The following is a 23,823-nucleotide window of genomic DNA, read 5'->3' as shown; positions in this document are numbered from 1 at the left end:
TTACAAACTATTTTCTATAGAATTGTATTATTTCACAATCTCACCAGCAACATTTGAGTAGTCCAGTCTTTCTGCATCATCAGACATATCTCTAGACTTTTTTCTTATCTCTCTCTGTATACATATGTACTTGAGATAGCATTTTGCCATGTAGCCCACAATGGCCTGGAAGTCTTGATCCTCCTGCCTCAGCCTCCCAAGTACTAGATTACATATACCTTTAATCCCAGAACTTTGGAGGCAGAGGCAGGCAGATTTCTGTGAGTTCAAAGTAAGCCTGATCTTCACAACAGCTTCCAGGATATCCAGGGATACACAGTAAGACGGTGTCTCAAAGCTGCTGAAGGAAAAACAAAAACCAAACTTTTCAGCTCAAGTCACTGTAACACACACTGTTAGAAGTGCAGGACACAATGAAGCTCGTGTGTCTATGTGTGAGTACAGTGTGCAGGTGCATGGGTGAGCATGCACATGTGGAGACCTGAGGCTGACATCAGGTGTCTTCCCCTGCTGCTTTTTACCTGATAGACTCAGTCAGGGCCTCTCGGCTGTTCTGTTGTTCTGACCAGCCAGCTTGCTCCATGGATCCCCTTCTTTGGTGCACTGGGATCATGGGGTTGTGGGATGTGACACCACCCCCCGCCCCCACCTCGCCCGTGGATTCTAGGGACCCAACCTCCAGCCCTCATGCTTGGGAGACAAGTCCTCTATTTGCTGTGCTGTCCTCCAGCCCCTGAAGCTCTTTCTCTCACTTTCCATTTATTTTCATTTTTAATTGTTTGTGTTGAGGAGGAGGCCAATGACTGCGGGTGCCTCTAGAGGCCAGAGGGGCTAGAATCACAGGGTGCTGTGAGCTGCCCTATGTGGTTGCTGGAATTGAACTCAGGTACTCTGCAAGAACAGTGTGTTCTTAACCACTGAGCCATCCATCTTTCCAGCCCCCAAGGCTCTCTTTTTTACAGAGAAACAATATCCAAATACGCACACGCACACACGCCAAGACAATACGTACCACTTATTGATGCTGTGATGGTATAATTGTGACAGGCATTACAGAGTGGTGTGTGCATTTGTATATTACAAGTGTGGACTTCTGACAACCAGACAATGTTAATGTTTCTGTCATCCTCTTAGCCACTTCCGGGGTCCCACAGACATACATGCACCATGGGCAGTCAGGCAAAATGCTTATTCACCCCAGGGCCTTCTGTCCTGTGTAATCTGTGCGCATGCGCAGAGTGGCTATGTAATCTATGCGCATACGTGGCTTGGCTATCTAAGCCCTGATAGCGTTCACTGAACTACCTTGAAAAGCAGACACCCCCACCCCACCCCTCCCCCCCACCCTGGTTCCTTACTCTCTTCCATCACTTCTCTTCCAGGCAGGCCTGTGCACCCCCCTCCCCTTCCCTCACTCTCTACAAATAAACTTTTTTTTTTTTTTTTTCTCGAGACAGGGTTTCTCTGTGTAGCTTTGCGCCTTTTCTGGATCTCACTCTCTAGTCCAGGCTGGCCTTGAACTCACAAAGATCTGCCTGCCTCTGCCTCCTGAGTGCTGTGATTAAAGGTGTGTGCCGCCCCCGCCCCCAAATAAACTCTTAAAGTGGGTTTCGCTGTATTTGTGGTCCCTTCTTGGAGCTGGTAGACACAACAGTCTACAAAGGATACAGAAGCGTCTCTTGGAGTTCTGAACACTGACTTGATGAGAGGTGTTCAGAGCCCGTTGTAACAGGCTTTCTTTTGGGCCACCAGCCAGCTCCAAAATCATGACATGGAGACTTACTGTTATTTATGAATGCTTGGCCTTATCTTGTGTTCATTTCTAGCTCGCTCTCATGACTTAATTTAACCTGTTTCTCTTCATCTACATTTTGCATCAGGGCTTTTTATCTTGCTTTCGTTCGTATGTCCTACTCCATGTCTGGATGGTTGGTGGCTGCCTGGCTGGCTCCAGGTGTCTCCCTTTCTTTCTCCCTCATCTCCCCCCCCCCCCTTTCTTTCTCTGTCTCTCCTAGAGTCCTCCTCCTACTTCTCGCTGCCCTCCAGCCCTGCCTATCCCTCTACTGCCTAGCGGCCACTCAGCTTCTTATTAGACTGATCAGGCACTTTAGACAGGCAAGGTAAAACAGCAACACATCTTTACATCACTAAACATGCAGCAGAAACAAATGTAACATATCTTTGCCTAGTCACAATAATATTCCACATTTCTTCCTTTCTGTCTAAATAAAAAGAAAGGTTTTTAACTTTAACATAGTAAAACTATATATAATAAGAACAATTATCAGGTAAGAATTAAATTCACAATGCCTAGTCCATTTTGTATTTGGCAAATTCAGAGAAAATACTCCATTATTTATCCTATCTTGGTACCTAACTTACCTTCTATCATAACTAAGGAAAACTATAATTACCTAGTCTTCACTTCATCAAAGACCCCAGAAGGATGTAATATTACCTGAGTAAATAGGAAGTGCAGAGCAAGCAACTTATAACTGTAGAAATGACAGAGATACGTGGCTTCCTGAACAGTCACCCAGGGTTCCTCTGCAACATTGGGGCATTCATCTTTGGCCTACAGGACTAGAATATCTGGCAGATTTTTCTATAAAGCAGGAATTTTGAAGGACTATCCCGCTGTGTGTTGGCAAAGTTTGGCAGTCTTTTTCCTTCGTGTCCTGCTTGTCCAGTTTATACAGCATATTGTCAGTAGTCAGGGCCAGGGCAGTTTCTTTGCCCAGTGGCTAGTTTTGCCACATTGAAAGCAAACTCCATGTGGAGGTTCTTTGATGCCCATCACCCTTTTATGAAGTAGATTGGTGCTGCAATAGACAGCATCTTTAGGGAGTCCTGAGAAAATTGAGATAATGGTCAGGTCTTAGTTAAAACATTTCTTCTCCACTCTCAGAACTGTTCCCATACAGAGGGATCAGTGTATACATCACCTGTTTTGTAGCTTTCCTTGGTTTAGGTTTATTTCTTTAAGTCTGTAACCAAGATTTTTCAGGTCTCCTTGGTTGAACCTGATCTCCTTGAAGGAATCCACAGCCTTTCGTTATTTGTGGAAACAAAGGCACAACACAACTCTTCCCCAACACAATACATTTTTTGAATTCCATTGTAAAGTTAGGACATTCCTCAAGTATCTAGGCTGGTTGAATTCAGCAGTCCCATTTACAATCCAGTGTCTCTCAGCAGCTGTCATTTGCTCATCAGCATTCAAAAAATTCAAAGTCAGCACAACACCATACAAGATCCAGATGCTCTGTGTATTTCCCATCTTTATGTGACTTTTTTCTTTTTCTGATACTTTACTCTCCCTTTAAAGTCTTGACTTTATTATTTTTAAACTATGTATTTTTTTCCTACGGCTGTCTAAACCCATTTTTCTTTTCTTTCTTAAGCCCATGCACATTTTTAGACACACTGTAACTTGTTTAGAGGTATATTTTTTACATCTGGGCCTGTCTTTACTGTGTGTTTCTAGCCTTTTCTGACCACGTGAGCCAAACCTTAAACTGCTAAACGGCTTGTCTGCTGGCTCTGGCGCCTGCCTGGCTGAGATTTGCATTCACCTGGGAGCTGTGTCCAATCAGGAGCTGTGTTCACCCGCCCCAGCTCTAGGAAACTGGTGCCTGCACTGTGGCAGGTGTTCTTACTTAGCTTCTTTCTATTCAAGTGCTCGCTGTAAGGCGGAGCCTCCTAAAGGAGCTCTGTCTGTCTGTTTTGTTTTGATTGTTATGTTTTCAACTTTCAGACCCTATGTGGAAGTATGTGCCCCATGTTGGACACCAAATTTAACAGGCTTTCTTTTGGGCCTCCAACCAGCTCCAGAATGATGACATGGAGACTTATTAGTTTTGAATGCTCAGCTTTATCTTATGCTGTTTCTAGCTAACTCTTAGAACTTAATGTAACCTGTTTCTCTCATCTGTGTTTTGCCTTGGAGCTTTTTACCTTTCTTTCATTCTGTCTGTCCTGCTCCATGTCTGGCTGGCTCCGGGCATCCCCCCTCTCCCTTGTTCTCTCCCAAGCCTAGATTCCTCCTCCTACTTATTCCATCTGCCTGCCAGCCTATCGTATCCCTCTAATGCCTAGCTATTGGCCGTTCAGCATTTTATTAGACCAGTCGGGTGCCTTAGGCAGATAAAGCAATACATCTTTACATTGTTAGACAAATGCAGCATAAACAAATGTACCACATCTTTGCTTAGTTAAAGTAATATTCCACAACAACCTATTCTTCCATTCTGTGCACTAAGAAATTAGTGCTATATATTAGGGTTTCTCTGTGTAGCTTTGTTAGCTGATTGTTTGGTGGGTTATGTTTTTGTTGTGTGTGGTTCTTTGTGTGTGTATGTATGTGTATGTGTGCACGTGCACACACACGCGCGCACATGCATGTATGCGCACACGCCTTTACAGACATGGTATATGTGTAGAGATCAGAGGTCAAGTTTTGGGGAATCATTTCCCCCCTTTCATTGTGGGTTTCAGGGATCAGACTCGAGTGGTCAGATTTGTGTGGCAAGCACTTTTACCCATTGAACTGTCTTATTGGCCTTGATTTTATTCTTTATATCATTTTATAGTTTTAATATACTGTTACTATCTATCATTTTGAATGCCTTCTCCAAGTTAAGCGTCTCCAGTTTTGTACTATGTGATAAAGTTATGAGACCATACATTCAGATTGTAGTTAGCAAAGCCCCCATTAAAACGGGCTGTTGGCATTATGAACTATTTCCTAACTAGCCATCCTAACCCATCCTGCTATTTTCTAACTAGCCATCCTAACCCATCCTGCTATTTTCTAACTAGCCACTTTAATCCTAACCCATCCTGTGTTTGTTGTCTGTTATGTCTGATTGTGTAGAACTCACTCTCATAAGTCCAGCTTCTATTTGTTCTCATTTTCCACAATCTTAAGAAAACCCTCTGAAAGTGTTGGGTGTTGTGTGCTACTGAACACTATCGGCAGATTTGAGTGAGTGAATCCTACTTTTGGTTGCACACTTTCTTAAAGATAGCTGTGGTTAACATGGAGATCATCTGAAACATACAACAACTTTTTAATGTTTGTTTTTTACAGGAATTTCGGCAGAAAGTGATGCTAGGAACTCCATTCCTAGTTATTTGGCTGGTTGGGTTTATAGCAGACCTAAATATTGATTCTTGGCTCATCAAAGGGCTGATGTATGGTGGTGTTTGGGCTACAGTACAATTTCTTTCCAAGTAAGTGTGTTATTTTTAACTTCAGATTTATGAAAGGACGTAATTTGTACCTGGCTATGTCAAATTAATGTTGTCTATGTTTAGAATATTATCTTTAGGCCGGGTGGTGGTGGCGCACACCTTTAATCCCAGCACTTGGGAGGCAGAGCCAGGTGGATCTCTGTGAGTTTGAGGCCAGCCTGGGCTACCAAGTGAGTTCCAGGAAAGGCGCAAAGCTACACAGAGAAACCCTGTCTTGAAAAACAAACAAACAAAAAAAGAATATTATCTTTATTGATATTTTTTTAGTGAAATTCTTTAGGTCTTTTAGCATTATTAAAATTATTCGAAAAGTTCTTTAATGACAAAAGTGTAGTATGTGATTTTTGAAGATAAAATACATTCTTAGAAATAGTTAAACTGTTTCTTTAAAAGTGAATGTGAGTTTGTTGAACTGTAAATGTGATATATTACTGATTTCTTAGGTAATTATTATACTTACCTTGCTGTGGGTATTGCCTTTGTTTATCAGCATGTAAAAGCAATGAGCTCTGACTGTACTGGCAGAGTGGACTGTGTCTACGCCATCACAAAGCAGCTTAGTCCTTTAAAAAAGTCTTTCCTTGCTTTCAGCACTGACCATTTCCTTTCTCATTAAGTCTCTCTGCCCTAAAGTTGCCCAGTTCATCAAACCTAAGAAGGTGTCTGATCCACATCCCCATTTCATTCACCGCCTTTTAGCATCTTATTGTCACTGGAATTTTAGAAAAGACTTTGGAAATAGTTCACACAGGAAAAAGAATGACTAGTCACCTGCTAATGTTAGTTCTCAGAGTGAGCTGACTGCTGGTTAATTCATCTCTGTAATCTCCTAGGAACTCTGACAGATGGTTTGTTAAATAGGAAAACAAACATCAAGATACTTGATCTGCATGGATAAAGGGTCCTGTTTGTCCTGACATTTATCAGTATTTCTTCCTAGATTTTAAGTATTACAAATCTAAGCCTCCAGTTGCCCTGAATCGGCCAGTTCATTTTACTTGAAAAGATGGGCCCCAACCTTAACTGAACTGGGTAGGTTAGGAGAGATGAGCACTGTCTTGTCCTCTTGCCAGAATTATAATGTCCTTGAACAATGTGCTGGATGATGAAGTTGCTGTATCCTAAAGTGCAGCAAGGTGGAATACACTGAAATTCTAAAACTGCAAAGTATGTTTGGTTCTTGGTAGGTTAAGAGGATCTTGCTGATGTCATTATTACTGTGAAAATAATCTCAGTATTGAAATATTCTCAGCTTTTGTAATTTTAGTCTCTATTCATTTTATAATGAAATATAGCACTTATGGTGTATAAAATGTTTGTTTTCCAGGTCCTTTTTTGACCATTCGATGCACAGTGCATTGCCTCTTGGGATATATTTGGCAACCAAATTCTGGATGTATGTGACATGGTTCTTCTGGTTTTGGAATGATATCCTTTGCTGTAAAAGGATGTGTTTAAAGCACAGCCCTATCCAAGCAAATGTTTGATGATTTGACATTAGGACTGAGCTCATGATTTATTACAGTGAATCAGTATTCCTAGAAAAACGTGAACTAATATAAAAAGTTTGTAAATAATTGTATTTAGTAGGATGCTTTTAAACACTGTTTTTAACAACCACAAACAATAATATCAGCCAATATTAACTCAGTTTAAAAGAAACATTTACCCATATCTTGTAAGCTAGTGTTAATTCATTTTATTGATAGGAAAATTTAGGCCTTAGGAACCCAAGGCCATATATATAGCTGGTCTTTGTTAAAGCTAGAATTGAAAGCTGTCCAAGTATTTTTAACTTTTTTTAATCAAACACTGGCTTCCATATTTTTAATATCCAACTATTTTCTCTAAGGACCACCCACCCCCCTTGTTTGCAATGGGGTCTTTTATGTAGCACAAACTCGCCTTGAACTCATGGCAATCCTCCTGCTTCATTTTCCCAACCAAGAATTAAGGTTACACACATGAGCTACCATACTGGATTCTAAGGACTTTCTTAATTTTACTTTTTTCTTTAAACTTAGTAGATAGCTTTTCATTTCCTTTTACACATACTGAATCTCTTTTGCTTCATTAAACACAGTACTATTATGTGTCAACATATATCATGTGCTAACTATCACCGAGTTATCAACATAAAATCCTAATTTATTTTTTATTTTTATTTTTTTTTATTCTGAAACAGGTTCTTTCTAAATAACTTTGGCTGTCGTAGAATTTACTATGTAGACCAGGATGGCCTTGAACTCAAAGAGATCCACCTCGCACTGCATCCCAAGTGTTAGGATTAAAGGTGTGTACCACTATACCCAGCATAAAATACTTACTAAAAACTATAATTTGGGATCGTAAGTACACACGAACCTGTTTACCACATCTGGCTCGTTTGGATTTGAGAAGGTTTTATGATGTTGTCCAGCCTGGCCTGGAACTCCTGTACTCAAGGGAGTTCTGTCTCTGCTTCCATGTACCTTGGACTGTAGGCGTGTGCCACTGTGCCCTTTTTAAGTTGTTAATTTGTCCTTTAACTCAACAAGTTAGAAAGGAATACTCTGTGTACTTTACCAGTACATTCTGTGCATGAGACTGAGTGTTCTGGTTCTTCAGGTAACTCTGTCATGACCTAAACTAACTGGAGAGGATTGCATTCAGTTTTCCAGTGTATTGATGTATTTTTCCTTGTCATTTTGTAGGCATTGCTAAGTGTATATTGATTTAGGTTTCTTCCTTATACATTGAACCTTAGCACCAGTATGGGAAAACTGAAAGTCCAAAGAAATATATAAATATTAATTAAAATCAGCATTTTGTTTTTTTTAAAGGGCATTTTCTTTGTTAGTTGACATTAGAAAAGAGTCTTGTAAACATGCAGGCATAAGCATACACCCACAGGATAGACGCTGGCTTTTGGGACTAGTTCACCTCTAGACTTGGATTCATAGTTCCTGCCTGTGAGTGCATCTCTCTGGTTCTCCTGAAGCTCAGGCACGTTCAAAAGCGCAAACAAACGGGAACCTACCTTTACTCAAGAGAGAAGTCAGTAAGATTGGATTATCTGGGTGTGGTGGCCCACAGCCATCGTCACAGCACCTCAGAGGCTGAGGGAGGACAGCCTGAGTGAATTAGCCTGTTTATGCTCTGTGTGTGTTTAGTTTTTCTTAGTTTAGGGTTTCATAGTAGTTTTGTTTGGTTCCAGTTTGTTTTCTTACTTCTAGAAGCAACCCCTTTATCTTATTGCCTTATCCTTAAATTATTTGGTAGGTTCATGTTTCAACTGAAAATGTACCTTTGATTAGCATTGTATATGAGCTGCCAGGGTATACGTGGTAGAGTCGGAGGACCGCTCTGGGGTGGTTCTCTCCTCCCACGGTGGCTGTGGGATTGAGCTCAGGTCTTCGTGTTTGCCCAGCAAGGACTTTTACCCACGGAGTCACCTCACTGGCCCTCGCGTTTAAATTCAGTTATGGAACTTCATCCGTTCATTTGCTTTTTCCTTAGGTATGTTTTCTTGGAGACTGGAGTCTTTGGCTTATGGCCACTATCTACCTTCTTTCCTCCTTTGATTTTTCTTGAAAGTATTCTAACATAATTATTATGCCATTTCTCTTCATCTTTCCTCTTTCCTATGATTAACTGAAGTGAATTTTACTGAGACTTTCATGTTTTCTGTGATAGGCTGTAGGGTAATAGTTGGCTTTCCCTGTCTGCTTTGGTGCCAGAATGACACCACTTTACCGTCTGATCTGGCCGTTTCCGTCCACCTTTTCTTTGCCTAAGAGAAAAAGCTTAGTTGTGAACTCTTTTTTGAGACAGGGTTTCTCTGTGTAGCTTTGCGCCTTTCCTGGAACTCCCTCTGTAGACCAGGCTGGCCTCGAACTCACAGAGATCCGCCTGTCCCTGCCTCCCGAGTGCTGGGACTAAAGGCATGTGCCAACGCCACCGCCACTGCCCGGCTAGTTGTGGACTCTTGCTCAGGAGTCTGTTAAAGTTCTGCAAGCGGTTCCCTTCTTCCTCAGACAGGATGGAGCTGGGATCACCTGCCACAGCCACCCCTGTACACACAGAAATGACGATGTTAACAGCGGTGAGTTCAGCCTCTCTCGCTGTGGCCTGCTAAAGCATAAACACTCATCCTTGAAGGAGTAAGATAACGCTTTTGCCGGAAAAGTTGGCAGCGGCTTTTCTTGGTGCTGGTGTGAAGATCAGGCAGGGTGTCGCCAACGGCCATAAGTTGGTGTTGCTTAGCAGGTGCTGAGGGTGAATTCCCCCCTTGCTTCTCTGGAGTTTGATGTGGTTGTTTCGTGTTCAGACATTTACCAAACATATGTGGGATTGTTTCATTCAAGTTCTTTTTATAACTGTCCTTCAGGAGAAGTAGAAGCAGTGTATGTACATGTGAAGGGAAATCTTTCAGTCTTGTCTGTTAATTTCTATATCGCACCTTGAAAATGCTATTGAGTAAATCAGATATTCTGTATTTCCGGACCCTTATTGCCTTAGCAATATTTTTTATAGTGTTTGATTCTTTTATATTTATAAATGCCTGGTACATTTGTTGTATTTTTATTAGGTAAAACTTTTCTATTTTAGGAAGGTTTAAAAATATTTTCTAAAATTAACATCAACTTGAATAAGTTCAGAAAAAGGCAAAGGAGAAAACTTACCTTTGTTGGCTTTCCTGTAGTAATGCATCCTTTAAATATATAACTGTATAAATATTATTATATTATAAATATTTGACTTGTCAGTTAAATACATAACTCTGCTGTTTGTTACCCTGGTGTTGTCTGGTTCTGTGACCCTCAGTGAAAAGCAGCTTGGAGCAGCTAAGAGACGATGACTCGGGGTTACTCTTGCTGTGCTCCCAGAGGCCGGAGGCCGGAGGCCGGCTCCCAGGACCCAGGTCAGGGCTCACAACAGCCTGTAATTCTAGCTCCAGAGGAGGGAGTACCTGCTTCGCCTGTCCATGGGCACTACACTCATAACTACCCACAACACACACACACACACACACACACACACACACACACACTCCTCCCCCTCCCTGAGATTCAGATAATAAAAATAAATACAAATCATTGAAAAGAAAATTTTTTAAAAAAGAAAATCCACCATAGAAGTCTACACAGGCCAACCTAATTTAGATAATCCCTTACTAGGACACTTCCCAGGTGACGCTAAGGTATGTCACGTGGACGATTAAAGCTAATCATCACAGATATCTGAAGAGTTTGATATATCTGTATATTTACAAGTTTTGGTGCAAGAAGAACAGTATGTGTCTAAAAATGCCTTCATTTTGTAAAGAGCAATATTGATCTACTGAATTTTTTAATATTTACTGACTTTTAAAGTATCATAAGACTTCGTGGCTTAAATTTATTAGAAGGTTATATTTTATCTTTTTGTACTTAGTTATGGACATTATGGGAAGTATATTTTGACTTAGAAAAGCTTACCAATTTTGGTTGGTAGGTGTTCTTGTGTGGTAACACCGTATGGGTTATAAATCTCTGTGTAAAGACGTCTGCTTTAGATTCCTTAACTTGGACACATCTCAATTTTTTGTTTATTCACCTTCCCTTCCTTGCTAATAGTGTCGCACTTTTCTACAATTTCGGGAAGTCTTGGAAATCAGATCCAGGGATTATTAAAGCCACAGAAGAACAGAAGAAGAAGGTGGTGATGTACCCAGTTGATTGACAGCTTTTCAGTATTTATAGTGGAGATCTAGATAGAAAGGAAGACACTCTTAGAACCAGTGGCATTTTCAGCAGAATTGTTCTCGTCCGGATTTTCTGTGATGTTCCCCGGTGCCTTGTTCTGCCTGGCTTTACATTTTATGATTTAACCTTCCTTCCCTTGACCAAGGGTACCTGCTCTGGTTGTTTTCAGAAGTGAATGTCACAGCTGAAACATCTCTCTGACCTCCACCCCAAGGAATGGTGGGTGAATTACCTGTTAAACTAGAAAGCCAGTAGACTGAGAGTGTTAATCCTACGTTCCAGGAGCCAGAGCTCCCTGTCCATGACTGATGGAGGGTGTCCTCCTCCATGACACAAGGGCTTGAAGCTGGATGTGTGTGAAGTATTGTAGTCCTCCAGTAGAGAACTGGACCAGGTGTTTTAGAGTACTGTAAGGGCTGTTTGAACTGTTGTGGGAAAAATACACCTGTCATCTTGGCACCTGCCTCAGCTCCAGGAGTCCAAAACCAGAGAGCTCATTTCAAAAGGAAGTGAATCTTAATGAGTCACTCCTATCCCTAATTAACTGACGGGGTGAATTCTGTGGTCTGCTCCCCTGTTTGGGAGACTGGAGAGGTTGTGGTGCTGAGGTGCCTCTGTAATGACGGCAAGAATGAGTCAGTCAGGATATCTTATTGGAGCTTAGAAGATGGGTCAAGACGGCATGTTTATTGATTCACAGTAGTAACGAAAGAGTTGGTGAGCGTTACTCGGTTTTGAGTAAAACGTTTTCTGTTTTTTAATCCACAGACAATAGTTGAACTTGCAGAGACTGGAAGTCTGGACCTCAGTATATTCTGCAGTACCTGCTTGGTAATATTTATTATTTTCTCGTCTTTCTCTCCTCTTCCTCCTGGCAATATCTCAGCATGGAGGGAGTCTGGGGATGGGAAAGACTCTCGGAGGATCCCGTACTCTGTGGGAGAAGAGGGAATTAGGGACTGTCTGTCGGTCTGGAGTGTGCTTGTTCCTGCAGCAGACCTGGCTGCACTTCAGAGCCCTGCTCATGTCCGTTCTCATTCTCTTCAACCTTCGGTGCAAACCTACTACTATTTAAAATCCAAAGTCTAAACAAGTTCTTGAGTGTCAGAGTCACAGTATAAAAATTCCAGAAAGGATTTTTCAGACGACAGTCTTGTAGCAAATACAATTTGAGTATTTATCTGGAAGTGTCTGTGCAACTTGAGGTACTGTATTGTCATGAAATTTAAAAATGGTCCTTTTGAACCGCCATACACTAAGACTTGAAAGTACTGTTTATGAAATCAGTTAAGATTATTTTATCATAGACATTTTAAATTTAGATTTTTGTTTCAGTTATTTTATAGTATTTGTGAAAATACTTCAAACACAAGCACATTGGTTGCATTTCCCCAAATCATACATAAAACTAAGTGCATTTAAATTATATACAACAAGTAAACGAATGTCTTGTTATCAGTACATAATAGTAAATAAGTTAATAAAGGTGTTGACATGACTTAGGATTAATTTTCCATTTGTCAGTGAGTGCTTAAAGTGTGCCCTGCTCTGCTCTTGCCAGTGGTTTCGGGCACTGGCTGCCTTCTTTTGCACATTCAGGTATTGTTGTCCAAGTTTGGCTTCTGTGCTTTGCCATGGATGATATATAAGATCGGTACTGTTCTCTTGTTGTGATACACTGCTACTCTGTGGAGTAATCGGGTTCCACAGAGTCATGCATATACCATAAGTGCTTGCATGTGACGTGCAGATTTTATAGTCAGGACAGATAGAAGTTTCCTTGTTAAATAAATAACTGGTGCCTTTTTGTCATTGTGGCATAAACTTTTTTATTATATATTATTATAAACCATGTACTTTGGGTAGGTAATTCCTCATTATAAAGAGCATATTCTTTTATAAAGGTAATTTTCACTGTATGGGTGTGCTTTTTATTTATTTATCACATTGATAACTAGATGAGTTCCTAAGAAGACTTGATTGGGTTTTTAGAAATGAGTTAGTGTTGGTTATAGGCCAAGGGTATTATGTTCAAGAACCTTGAGACTGCTGGGTGGTAGTGGTGGCTCACACCTTTAATTCCAGCACTCAGGAGGCAGAGGCAGGCGGATCTCCTGTGAGTTCGAGGCCAGCCTGGGCTACAGAGGGAGATCCAGGACAGGCTCCAAAATTACACAGAGAAACCCTGTCTTGAAAACAAAAACAACAAACAAACAGACAAACCTTGAGACTAACTTACCCTTTGCATTGTTATCCTTGCTCAGATTTTTTTTTTCATGTTTCATTTTCATTTGAAATTTGGTGCTCTTGTCAGTGTTTTTTTCTGCCCCTCAAATATCCTTGAATGAAGGAGACCTGGGAATCTCCACAGCCAGACCCCCTCCCACCAGGGTGGTTAATGCGGTCTGGGGGAAGGTCCATCAGAGGATGAGAGGACTATGGGTAGGCTCCTGTTTGGGGCCTCCCCTCAGCCCCATGAACACATCAGAGACAATTAAAAGAGTCATTAAAAAGGAAAACAGAACCCAAACAAAACATGCATGGGTATCCAAGACAGCTTTTGCCTCCACTTTCCCCTCCCCCCTTTTCTGTTTGGAAAAACATTGAAATGTTGAATTCTCTGCCTCTACATTTCAGGATCCAAGCTCCCCAACACGCGTACACACACATAGTTGCACACATGTACACTTCACAGCAATAGTCAACACATGCTCACATCCAAAACCTTGAAGTTTAAACATGCAGTTTGAGGTGGTGGACATCTGGGCTTTACCTACTAGGACAAAGGAGCTGGGGACAGATGGACCCTAGAAAAAACGGATAGGCGTGTAGTGGGGGCACACATCCACAAGATTAAAAGAGATAAAAAACCAATATACCCCCCCTAAAAAAGGTTCACTCTTGCTGAAATGTGTTCAGAGAGAGAGAGAGAGAGAGGGAGAGAGTGAGTGAGTGAGTGTTCGTTCGTTCCTCCTTAGAGAATAACAACCATGACTGGCTCAGACAGAACAGTGGAATCTATAAATTTTTATAGACCTCTAGTCCCCTAAGCCCCACTGGGAAGGAGGGTTAGGGAATAAATGGGTGTCAGGAGAAAGGGAGGGGCCAGGAGGGCCAGTGGCCAGAAAGAGGGTGACCGGAGGCCTGTCCTTCCTTGTCCTTTCCTGACAAATCCCCACCTGACAGAAGATACCCACCTGCCGCCACATTCTCCTTACACCAGTTTTGCTTGAAGTGATGTTGTCTAAGGGAAAATATAGCTGAGGACCTGAAGGGGGCTAGGTTCTGATACATCCTGCTGCCTTCTAAACAGATTTAGTCACAGCTATGAGAAAGAACAACTCATCCTTCTCCTTGGCCCCCAGATCATTCTTACTGGTGTAAGAGCTACAGTCTGCTTTTTCCTGGCTACCCCAGGATGGTACCTAAGCTATGCAGAGTAATGGGGAAAGGCAGTATGACCAATGAAGGGTCTTAGGACATTTGCTTTGTTGTAGCTTAATAGCGCTAGCTCTTGTCATAAATTCTGCATTGGAGTTGGAACTCTTGAAGAACACCTGTAAGTTTGTGTATTCCTTTGGCTGATTTAGCATACACAGTAGAGGGAGAGGTACTATAAATAGCATTTTAGTGCTTGTAAAGACCAGAGTAATGACTTTTTGTTACAAAATAGTGACTCCTAAACCCTGAGTATTGTCTTTCTTCAATATGGTCATCAGTTCTAACAAGGGAGATGCAGAACCTAATTGGAGATTGCAGGAGGCAGTTAAAGAGAACACTAGATTTGTTAATTTGGGGAAGGTACCTTCATTAATGATTTCTAATATGAACAGCTGTTTTATTCAGTTTTAAGGTGACCTTTTATTAAAAGAAACATTAAAGGGCAACCAGCATCATGATCATTAATCAAATGAATTTTCGTGTAAGAGTTTAGAAAGACTGATGCTTGTATTATGTAGAAACTTGAGTGATACAAAATAAGTTTGTAATCATTTATTGTAACAAATTGAACTTCATTCTTATTTTTGGAGTTAGCACAGCAGTAGAATACTTGTCTTGCACAGGGTTCAGTCCTAGAAGAGACAGTGATAAAGCTCACTTGTTACCTTTTGTAAATCAATTGTAGATGAATTTCTAAATGGTCTTACTAAATAAAAAGAAATACAGAACCAAATATAGGGGTGAAAGTCTTAGATCAGGGAAATAGGAATAGCCACCAGCCCACCTTTCCTCACCAGCCCTGTGGCTTCCAGATGCACACTACTTCCTGTCTGCCTTGATGTTCTGCCCTCTCTTTGGCTCTTAGCCCAGCTACCTCACTTCCTCATCACTGCCTGTCTGGACAGACCTCCAGGTCTCCATGGTTGGTACTGGGATTAAAGGTGTGTGTCACCAGGCTTGGCTCTGTTCCCTAGTGTGGCCTTGAACACACAGAGATCCTGCCTGCTAAGTGATAGGATTAAGGGCGTGTGCTACCACTGCCTGACTTTGTTTACTTAAAATGACTGGCCTTTTCCCCCTGATCTCCAGGCAAACTTTACTTATTATCAAAGTACAAATAAAATATCACCACATTTCAACACAAATAAAATATTACCACAATCAGTTCTACATTCTTTCCTTTTTTAAAAATTGTTTTAAGATTTCATATTATGGAGGACTTTTACCTTCCTTGTTGCTATAGTTTTTGTTTTGAACAAATTAACAGTAATTTTATTAGCTTGGAAATGTTGGTGTAATTCTCAAAAAAATACAGTGCTCTTTTCTCAGTTGTATTTTGAAAATATAAATGTTCAGTGTTTCTTCTTTTTCTGTGGGGTCCTGGCTGTCCTGAAATTCACTCTGTAGACCAGGCTGGCCTCGAACTCACAGAGATCCACTTATCTCTGCCTCTGGAGTGCTGGGATTACAGGCGTTCACCACCATGCCTGGCCAGCTTTTCTTTTTTATATGCAGTGTTTTTCATAATACTTTAATGTGTCTATTAACAGATTCGGAAGCCAGTGAGGTCTAAACACTGTGGTGTATGCAACCGCTGCATAGCAAAATTTGATCACCATTGCCCATGGGTGGGTAACTGTGTAGGTAAGTTGTGTTAGCAATCTCTAAGAATCTTGTTAGTTTAAATTACTTTAGGTAACTAATGAAAAATAGCATTTAAATAGATTTTTTTTTGAAAACTTTTTTTTAATTTACTTTTATTATATGTGCACTGGTGTTTTGCCTGAATATATGTCTGTGTGAGGATGCTGGGTCCCCTGGAAATGGAGTTACAGACAACTGTGAGCTGCCTTGTGGTTGCTGGGAATTGAACCTGGGTCCTCTGGAAGAGCAGCCAGTGCTCTCAACCGCTGAGCCATCTCTCCAGCTCCCTAGATAGTTATTCTTATATCCCACATGCTTCCTAAATTAACTTCTGGTGGTCTGTATAGCAGCTCACGGAGGTGCATGTACGTGTGTGGGGGTGTGTGTGAGACCATCAGTCGGGAAGAGTCTAATTATTTCACTACACATCCGTTCTGGTGTCTGCTCTGGCCTCGTTTCCCTATTGAGTAACAGTGAAATTCATCTGATGTGGGAAGTGATATTGGAAGCATTCAACTGGAGAAAGTAAGGCAGTGATACCATTTGGAAAGATGTGTGCAGAGACAGAGAGGAATGACAGGTGGGTTCACCCAGCTCACCTTAGGTCCCCGATCTGAAAGTGGCTTTGAGATGGAAGGGGTGATAGAAGGGAAATGTTTACAGTGACCGCATGACTGTGGAGAGAAGATCTGGATTGCAAGGGGTAGAAAAGGAAGACAGAATAGGTTTAGCAGACCCTCACACCAAAGAGGAGGATTGGCAGCCATAATTCCATTTTGTGTTATTTTTGGGATTCCCTTGCCTTCAGGTTGAGTATCAGTGTCCTCATCATACCATGAGTGTAAATTGCAAGCATTCTTATCTTAAAACTTTTACTAAAACAATGTTCTTAAAAACTGTTTTACAAGCCGGGCAGTGGTGGCACACGCCTTTAATCCCAGCATTTGGGAGGCAGAGCCAGGTGGATCTCTGTGAGTTCGAGGCCAGCCTGGGCTACCAAGTGAGTTCCAGGAGAGGCGCAAAGCTACACAGAGAAACCCTGTCTCGAAGAAAAAAAAAAAAACCTGTTTTACAAAATAAGTAATATATGTATATGATCGTTGTCCTATGCCATCCCTTTCCTAGCACACCCGGTAAAGGTATATTGCCAGTTGTTTTTTCTTAGCTGAAATAAGTTGCTTCTGTGTTCTTTCAGGTGCAGGCAACCATAGGTATTTTATGGGATACCTGTTCTTCTTGCTTTTTATGATCTGCTGGATGATTTATGGTTGTATTTCTTGTGAGTACAGTTAGTTTCTGCCTTCTTTAAAACACAAATGTTTATATACTTAGATTACATTTACTGCATTAACAAAATAATAACAAAAGTCTTTTAATAAAAATGTATTGTTTGGGGCATCAAATGAAACAATAAGGAAACTGTATCCAGTGTGTAGTATAAGCAAAGCATGGCCAGTGAGCCGCCGTTTAGTATGAATGCCCTTTGTTGGTTTAGTAGTCTTGGAAAGCTTCTGGGTAAAATACACCAGCACTTCACACTCGCGTGCTTGCTCTACTAGCTAGAGTGGGCACAGTGATTGTGTTAGCTCTTCTTTCCCACCAGCAGTTGAGAAAGCAAACTTAGAGTTAAATTCGCATGCACTTGAAATGCATGGAAAGTGTGGTGTGAGTTATTGCCTACTGGACAGAGCAGGTATCAGAAGTTACTTTTTAAAGATAAGATGTCACTTGTTTTCTCGGCAGGCTTAGTGCCGTGAGAGTTGAGATGAAGGTGCAGGGAAGGTCTAGCAGAATGACGCTGTCTGCCGAGATAGCAATAAATGAAAGGATAGAAGAAACACAACCCCAATAGAGATGACGAAGAAGATTTGGTTCAGGGACTTCATCTAATTTCCAGATCAGCATACCTAACAGAGAACACTTTCCTACCAATAAAAGTCACTATTTCTATTAATTCTTTGTGCCAGATTTTGTGTTAGAGAAATCCCACCTTACTGAGGTGCCTGTTGTGACTCACATGCTCCGCCATCCACCAAAAGCAGCTCATGATCTTGTTTAAAGAGAACGTTCTCTCCAGGGCTGGGAATAATACTCTGCTTACTCTTCTCAGACAGGAATTTCTTTTGAAGTTTGCCGAGTTTTTGCTCTGGTCTATTTTTTATTGATGTTATGGAATTACTAAGATTATAAAAACACTTGCTATTCTATGTCACGAATTAGATCTGGTTAGATCCCGGTCCTTAGTGGTGTCACCATAACAGCTGAGGTGACCGCAAGAGTAATTGTGTCACCCGTCTTCTGCGTTTAGACTGGGGACTTCACTGTGAGACCACTTACACCAAGGATGGATTTTGGACATACATCACTCAGATTGCTGCGTGCTCCCCTTGGATGTTTTGGATGTTTCTGAACAGCGTGTTTCACTTCATGTGGGTGGCCGTCTTACTCATGTGTCAGATGTACCAGGTGCGTGCAAGTGCTCTTTCCTTGGGGTAACACTTCTCTTTCCAGACACTGGCCTGTTGGGGATCAGTTTGGTTTATTTGCTTTTCCTTTCTGACTTCTTTCCCCCTCCTGCTCTACTTTTAGCAGGAATGTTTATTCCTGGTTAAGATACTTGCAGTTGGACATGTGTGAACTTACATTGCGATGCTATTAATTTTCTCTTCATTTCAATGATACTGTTTCATTATGTACAAATACTAGTATTTATTCAAAAAAACCTTTTAAGAGACCTCCTCCTTCTCTTCGGTTTTTGGGGACAGTATCACTTTTTAGACCAGGTAGACTCTGAATTTGGGGTCTTCCTGCCCCAGCTTTTTGAATACTAGGATTGTAGGCATATTTAAAAAGAATTTAACTACGGATCTGTTGGGGGAGGCAGTCTGTGCTCATAGTGTCTGTTGGTATACGTGCAGTGTTCAGTAGTCGTTTCATATTTAATTGGCTACTTTTCACAGTTACAGTGATGTGTGTGAACTCGCTTGATGATCTCCTATGGAAAACCAAACACAGATTATATCTTTTTTATTCTGTGCTTACATTCAATATTCAGAAGGGCTGACGGGCTGCTCTTTCTTTCTTCTTAGATAACATGTTTAGGCATTACTACAAACGAGAGAATGAACGCCAGGAGGTACAAGCACTTCAAAGTCACGACGACATCGATTGAGAGCCCGTTCAAGTAGGTACCCATTCCCAAACGCAGTGTTCCCTGTGCTGGTGCTTCGTTAGAAACAAACTCCATCAGAGGAGAGTGTTTTCTGAAGAACAGCATCTGAAGGAGGGCTGTTTCTTTTAGCTGTGCTTAGGAAAGGTTTAGTTCTTACTGAACACCACGATGTAGAATCTGGCACACTAACTGCGTATACATTTATGCTCTTAATATATATACGCTGTAAAATTTTAACCTCCAGCCTGGTGCTTAGAAGTAGTGGTGCCTTAATTTTGTGCAATATTTCAAACTGAATTTTGTGTAAGCTCTCACCAGCCTTCAAAGCTTCTCCAGGATGATTAGTTATTGCATGCTTCCGGAAGGGAAACAACTTTTACATAAAAATGAAAACTCTTATAGAGGTACAGTTATTACATATAAGGTGGAAATGGACCACCTTTCCAAGTGTTACTGAAGACGTAAAGCCCCTGAGCTCCCCTGACATTCTTCATCCATGGTTACTGTTATTAAAGCCCATTGTCAGGTTCATACTGCATATGGTTATCTTCACTTTGACTTCTTTTCTCAGTTTGGGACATAGTTTGGTTTATTGGCAAAGAGCCAGTAACCAAGGGCGGGTGCTTTTTGTTGATGCTGTTGTGTGTGTGTTTGTGTGTGCATGTGTGTGTGTTTAGAAGCAAACAGTGAGTATGGCATTGGAGTGAAGTGGTTGGGTCACTTTCAAGTATAATTCTGTAGTGTTTTAAAATAGCAGAAGAAAAGACAGTGCTGGTAGAGATGTGGAGAAATGGACAGCCTATCTGTTTGCAGTGATACACTCCTTTCTTAGGAGCAGCCTGAAGTTTTAAGCTTAGAAAAAAATGTTAACATGAAAAGTTAAATTAAGTCATTCGTACTAACTGAAGTCTCCTTTCTCTTGGGGTCTGATTTTAGCCATGGATGCGTAAGGAATATTATAGACTTCTTTGAATTTCGCTGCTGTGGCCTCTTTCGTCCTGTTATCGTGGACTGGACCAGGCAGTATACCATAGAATATGACCAAATATCAGGATCTGGGTACCAGCTCGTGTAGCAGCGTCTTCATCCTGTGAAACAATACTGCTGCGTGGTGCCTGAAGATTGTCTGTCCGCGTCTCTCTCTCACTCGAATCCACATCCTTGGAACAAATAGCATGCTGTATGTAGGGCTAACAGTGACTTTGACAGTCTTTTTTTCAATACTTTTATTAACAAAAGCGAACATGGACAGAACACACTGCCACTTCTAGGAAGAATAAAGATCATAAAAAGAATTGTCATGGTTCTTAATTTAGGAATTCATCACATACTCAACGTTTTGGTTTTGTTCTCATAACATTTGTCATGAAAAAGTGAACTTCTTCTGTTACTAGAGATGGCATACCCAGGACAAATTGTTGTTATAACTAAAACTAAATTTATGTTACAGCTAAATTGTCTTATGCAGTACTTAAGAGTATTGTATCTAATTCCAGGAGAATTGTCTTAAATTGCTGACTTACGTATTATGTACATTTTAGATGTACACGTATATACTGTGATGAAATCATGTGGTTTATTAGAGATCTACTGTACTGTGTCCTCCACGGCACAGGGAAATAATGTCACGGAAATGTGCGTGCTTTTCTGTTGCCACCAGCTGGTGCAGTGCCGGCTGATTTCTAGCTCGGTGAAAGGCTTTCTAGTAACCTTGCTCTGAGGTCTCACAGTCTGGTAATAAAGCACTTGCATGAGTATACTAAGTCATACTATTTTGTTGAAATTTAAAGCCCTACTAAGTGCATGTTACACTGCATAGAATGTATACTAGCAGATACTGTCCAGTGAAGCATAAATTAGGATTTCTTTTCATGTGCAAAACAGCCCAAATTTTTAAGAGTTGAGGTGGATTTTCAACAAGAGGCAAAACAAATAAGCTAATGCAAAATTCTTATTAATAGAGATAAGTGGATATGCTTCTTTTTAAATTCTGAGCTGAAAAATAAATTGTAGACAAAATAATGGAGTTTAAGCTAAAGATGGAGCATGATCTCTGTACATAGCACATGTGAATAAATGAAAAGCTAATGGAGTATTCTTTTTTTTTTTTAATGACCTATCAGAAAGTAGAATTTAAACCCCAGGGTTGTTTTAATTTTTCCAATCTTGAGTATGTTTTGAAGTTTGTAACACTTTCTGACAGTCTCAGATTTTATTGTTCAATGTGACGCACTGATCAAGTTCTGTTGCAGCATTTCCACACCCTCATGAATACTGTTTACAGTGAGACTTGGTTGAGTCCTCTTAAATGCTGTAGCAAACTGTGGTTCGAGCAACCTGTGGGAGGGGATGGAGGAGGGGGCAGACTGAGACAGATCCTAGACCAGTGTAAAGAATGTGTATGTGTATATAAATAATTTATCAAATAGTTTTCTCTTTGTGTCTCTATGTATTAGTGTTTTTAAAGCTGCTCATTTCATTTTGTCCAACCAAAAAGAAAAGGGAGAGATTAACAAGCTTCTAGTGATGTTCAATATTGCTGTTAATAGGCACTACACCCTGCAAGCTCACTGCATGTCCAGTGCTAGGTACACTTAGTATTCCCTGTACAATGCTGGTCACAGGTACTCAAGCAATCCAGTGGTATACCCGCCCCTTGCCTTAGTAAGAGGAGCAGTGGAGATGTGTATAGTTGATGTTCAGTATTTCCAAGTACTACCATTTTTATAGTAATTTCTTTGACCATAAGTCACCCCCCCCAAATGACCCTTATTGTATTTGAGGGTTTTAATATTAGAATTGGCATATGTACTTTATTTTTGAAAAGGGAAGAGATGGGTGTGGGGTGGTAATAGCATTGTACCATTTTGTCATAGAATGTAAAAAAATTGGTCAACTGTACAAATGTCCTTGCTAGTTTTGGCTAATAATGGGGGGAAATTTTAGGTAATTTTTAAATTCAAATGTTATTTATAAAATGCTAGGATTTGTTTTAATTTTGTATTTCGAGTCACTTCCCACGAAGACTCAGTTGCAATTTTTATCAGATACATTTTTACCAACAGTTAAAGATTACGGTGGTCCTCTGTTCGAACAAGAGTGTTGTTACCATGTTCTCTCTTTGTGGTACAATGTTCTTCAGTGTAGAAAGAGACGCTTCTCAGTCAAGCAGACAAACCTGTAGATGTGTACGTACATGGAATGTTTGCAAGGAGATGCTTTTAGTACTAACATTTCAGAGTCTCCATGAGGCTGTAGCAGAGTTGGCAGATGGGCTGGAGGCAGCGGCTGCGCAGCATCTTTTGTTACCTTTAGGTCTTGTGAGGGGCAGTTTAACCCAGCTCTCAGGCTCTGGGGGCGGGAGGGGGGCAGCCCCCCCCCCAGGGCAGTTCTTGCTGCTCAGCCGGATTCTCAGCTCTGAACGTGAATTCTTTGGAATTTTTTCATCCATATTTTTGTTGTTTGTAGGAGTTTATTTTAAATACTAGGCATAAAAACGCATCCTACTTAAGCTATGAATATTTTTATTTTATATTTTCTTTATTTATAACTGTGCCAAGTATTATTTTGCTACTTATTGTGTTACTGTGGAAAGAAAAACTTGTAAAGTGTTTAATAAATTAGTCCTCCTTACCTAAATTAAACCTGTCAAAATTTTGTAAAATATTAATCAAAATAAATATTGACTCTTACATGTGGTGGTTGCTCAATTCACTTAGAAGAAATTGATGAAACTGTGATCTGTAAAGATTCTGTATTTCTGTCTTGATCAGATTGGAGTCACGTGCTATGGGTTTTATAGGAATTTGTGTAAGTGAGTAAAACTGGTGGTATTCTAAAATTTCTGTGTGTGTGTGTGTGTGTGTGTGTGTGTGTGTGTGTGTGTGTGAGAGAGAGAGAGAGAGAGAGAGAGAGAGAGAGAGAGAGAGAGAGAGAGAGAGAGAGAGAGAGATTCTTTTTCAATAAAAAGATACATTTTTTTTTCTTAGTATATTTTGGATCCCATGGAGTTAACGAGGATCTCAGGAAGTATATGAATATAGATTTTTGAATGTAAGTATGTCTAAAGCCTTATAATAAAACAATGCAAAATGATAGCGATGAATTTTGATCCCGGTCACTTCAGATGCTAGGCATGGCAAAGAAGGCATCTTTGTAAATTTAAAAGGCAAAATGATGGAGAGACCCCTGCCCGTCATTCATGTGTTCCCCCTGTGGTCTGAGACTGGCGCTAAATCAGTAGTTGCAGGCTGGACTAACACTGGGTTCGTGATCCCTTTGATATGAAACAGGTGCCGCTCCAGTGCTTTGCCCTTCACTTTGACGGCCTGACCAGCCCCTGCATACTGGTAGGCCTTGTCTGTGATGTGGCTGGGTGCCTGGTCTAGTTTATAGAGTTCCTTAGCTTCACCAAGTGCTCACGTTTGTTAAATATATTTGTGACTTTTAAAGTAGAAAGTCTGTAGTTACAAGTAAAATACCCAGTGCTGGTCTAAGTCACAAACCCAAGGAAGCCAGATCTGGCTCTTAGAAAGCCCTCACCTCTGCACTGGATGTGTGTTCTGCTAAATGACTCTAATCAGA

At 40.8% G+C, this 23,823-nt stretch overlaps 1 protein-coding gene across 4 annotated transcripts in view; it reads left to right on the top strand.

The window, feature by feature from the left end:
- The window catches only part of Zdhhc17 (zDHHC palmitoyltransferase 17), a 71,868-nt gene extending 49,866 nt beyond the window's left edge, over positions 1 to 22,002 (top strand). For 3 of the 4 annotated variants that reach the window (XM_006974446.4, XM_076553879.1, XM_076553880.1), the window contains exons 9-17: positions 5,093 to 5,235; positions 6,584 to 6,684; positions 10,811 to 10,935; positions 11,751 to 11,813; positions 15,974 to 16,067; positions 17,263 to 17,346; positions 18,376 to 18,533; positions 19,157 to 19,251; positions 20,176 to 22,002. In XM_006974446.4, the coding sequence (XP_006974508.1) occupies positions 5,093 to 5,235; positions 6,584 to 6,684; positions 10,811 to 10,935; positions 11,751 to 11,813; positions 15,974 to 16,067; positions 17,263 to 17,346; positions 18,376 to 18,533; positions 19,157 to 19,251; positions 20,176 to 20,314 (1,002 nt within the window). In that variant the 3' untranslated portion in view covers positions 20,315 to 22,002. Of the gene's footprint in view, positions 1 to 5,092; positions 5,236 to 6,583; positions 6,685 to 10,810; positions 10,939 to 11,750; positions 11,814 to 15,973; positions 16,068 to 17,262; positions 17,347 to 18,375; positions 18,534 to 19,156; positions 19,252 to 20,175 lie in introns of all 4 variants that reach the window. The other variant, XM_042263572.2, reaches the window with a different exon arrangement.
- The last annotated feature ends 1,821 nt before the right edge of the window (positions 22,003 to 23,823 follow it).

This window comes from Peromyscus maniculatus, chromosome 18 (assembly GCF_049852395.1).
Source record: "Peromyscus maniculatus bairdii isolate BWxNUB_F1_BW_parent chromosome 18, HU_Pman_BW_mat_3.1, whole genome shotgun sequence".
NCBI classification, from domain to species: Eukaryota; Metazoa; Chordata; class Mammalia; order Rodentia; family Cricetidae; genus Peromyscus; species Peromyscus maniculatus.
The sequence above is the reverse complement of the archived record's forward strand: the minus strand, read 5'-3'. Positions and strand labels throughout refer to the sequence as shown.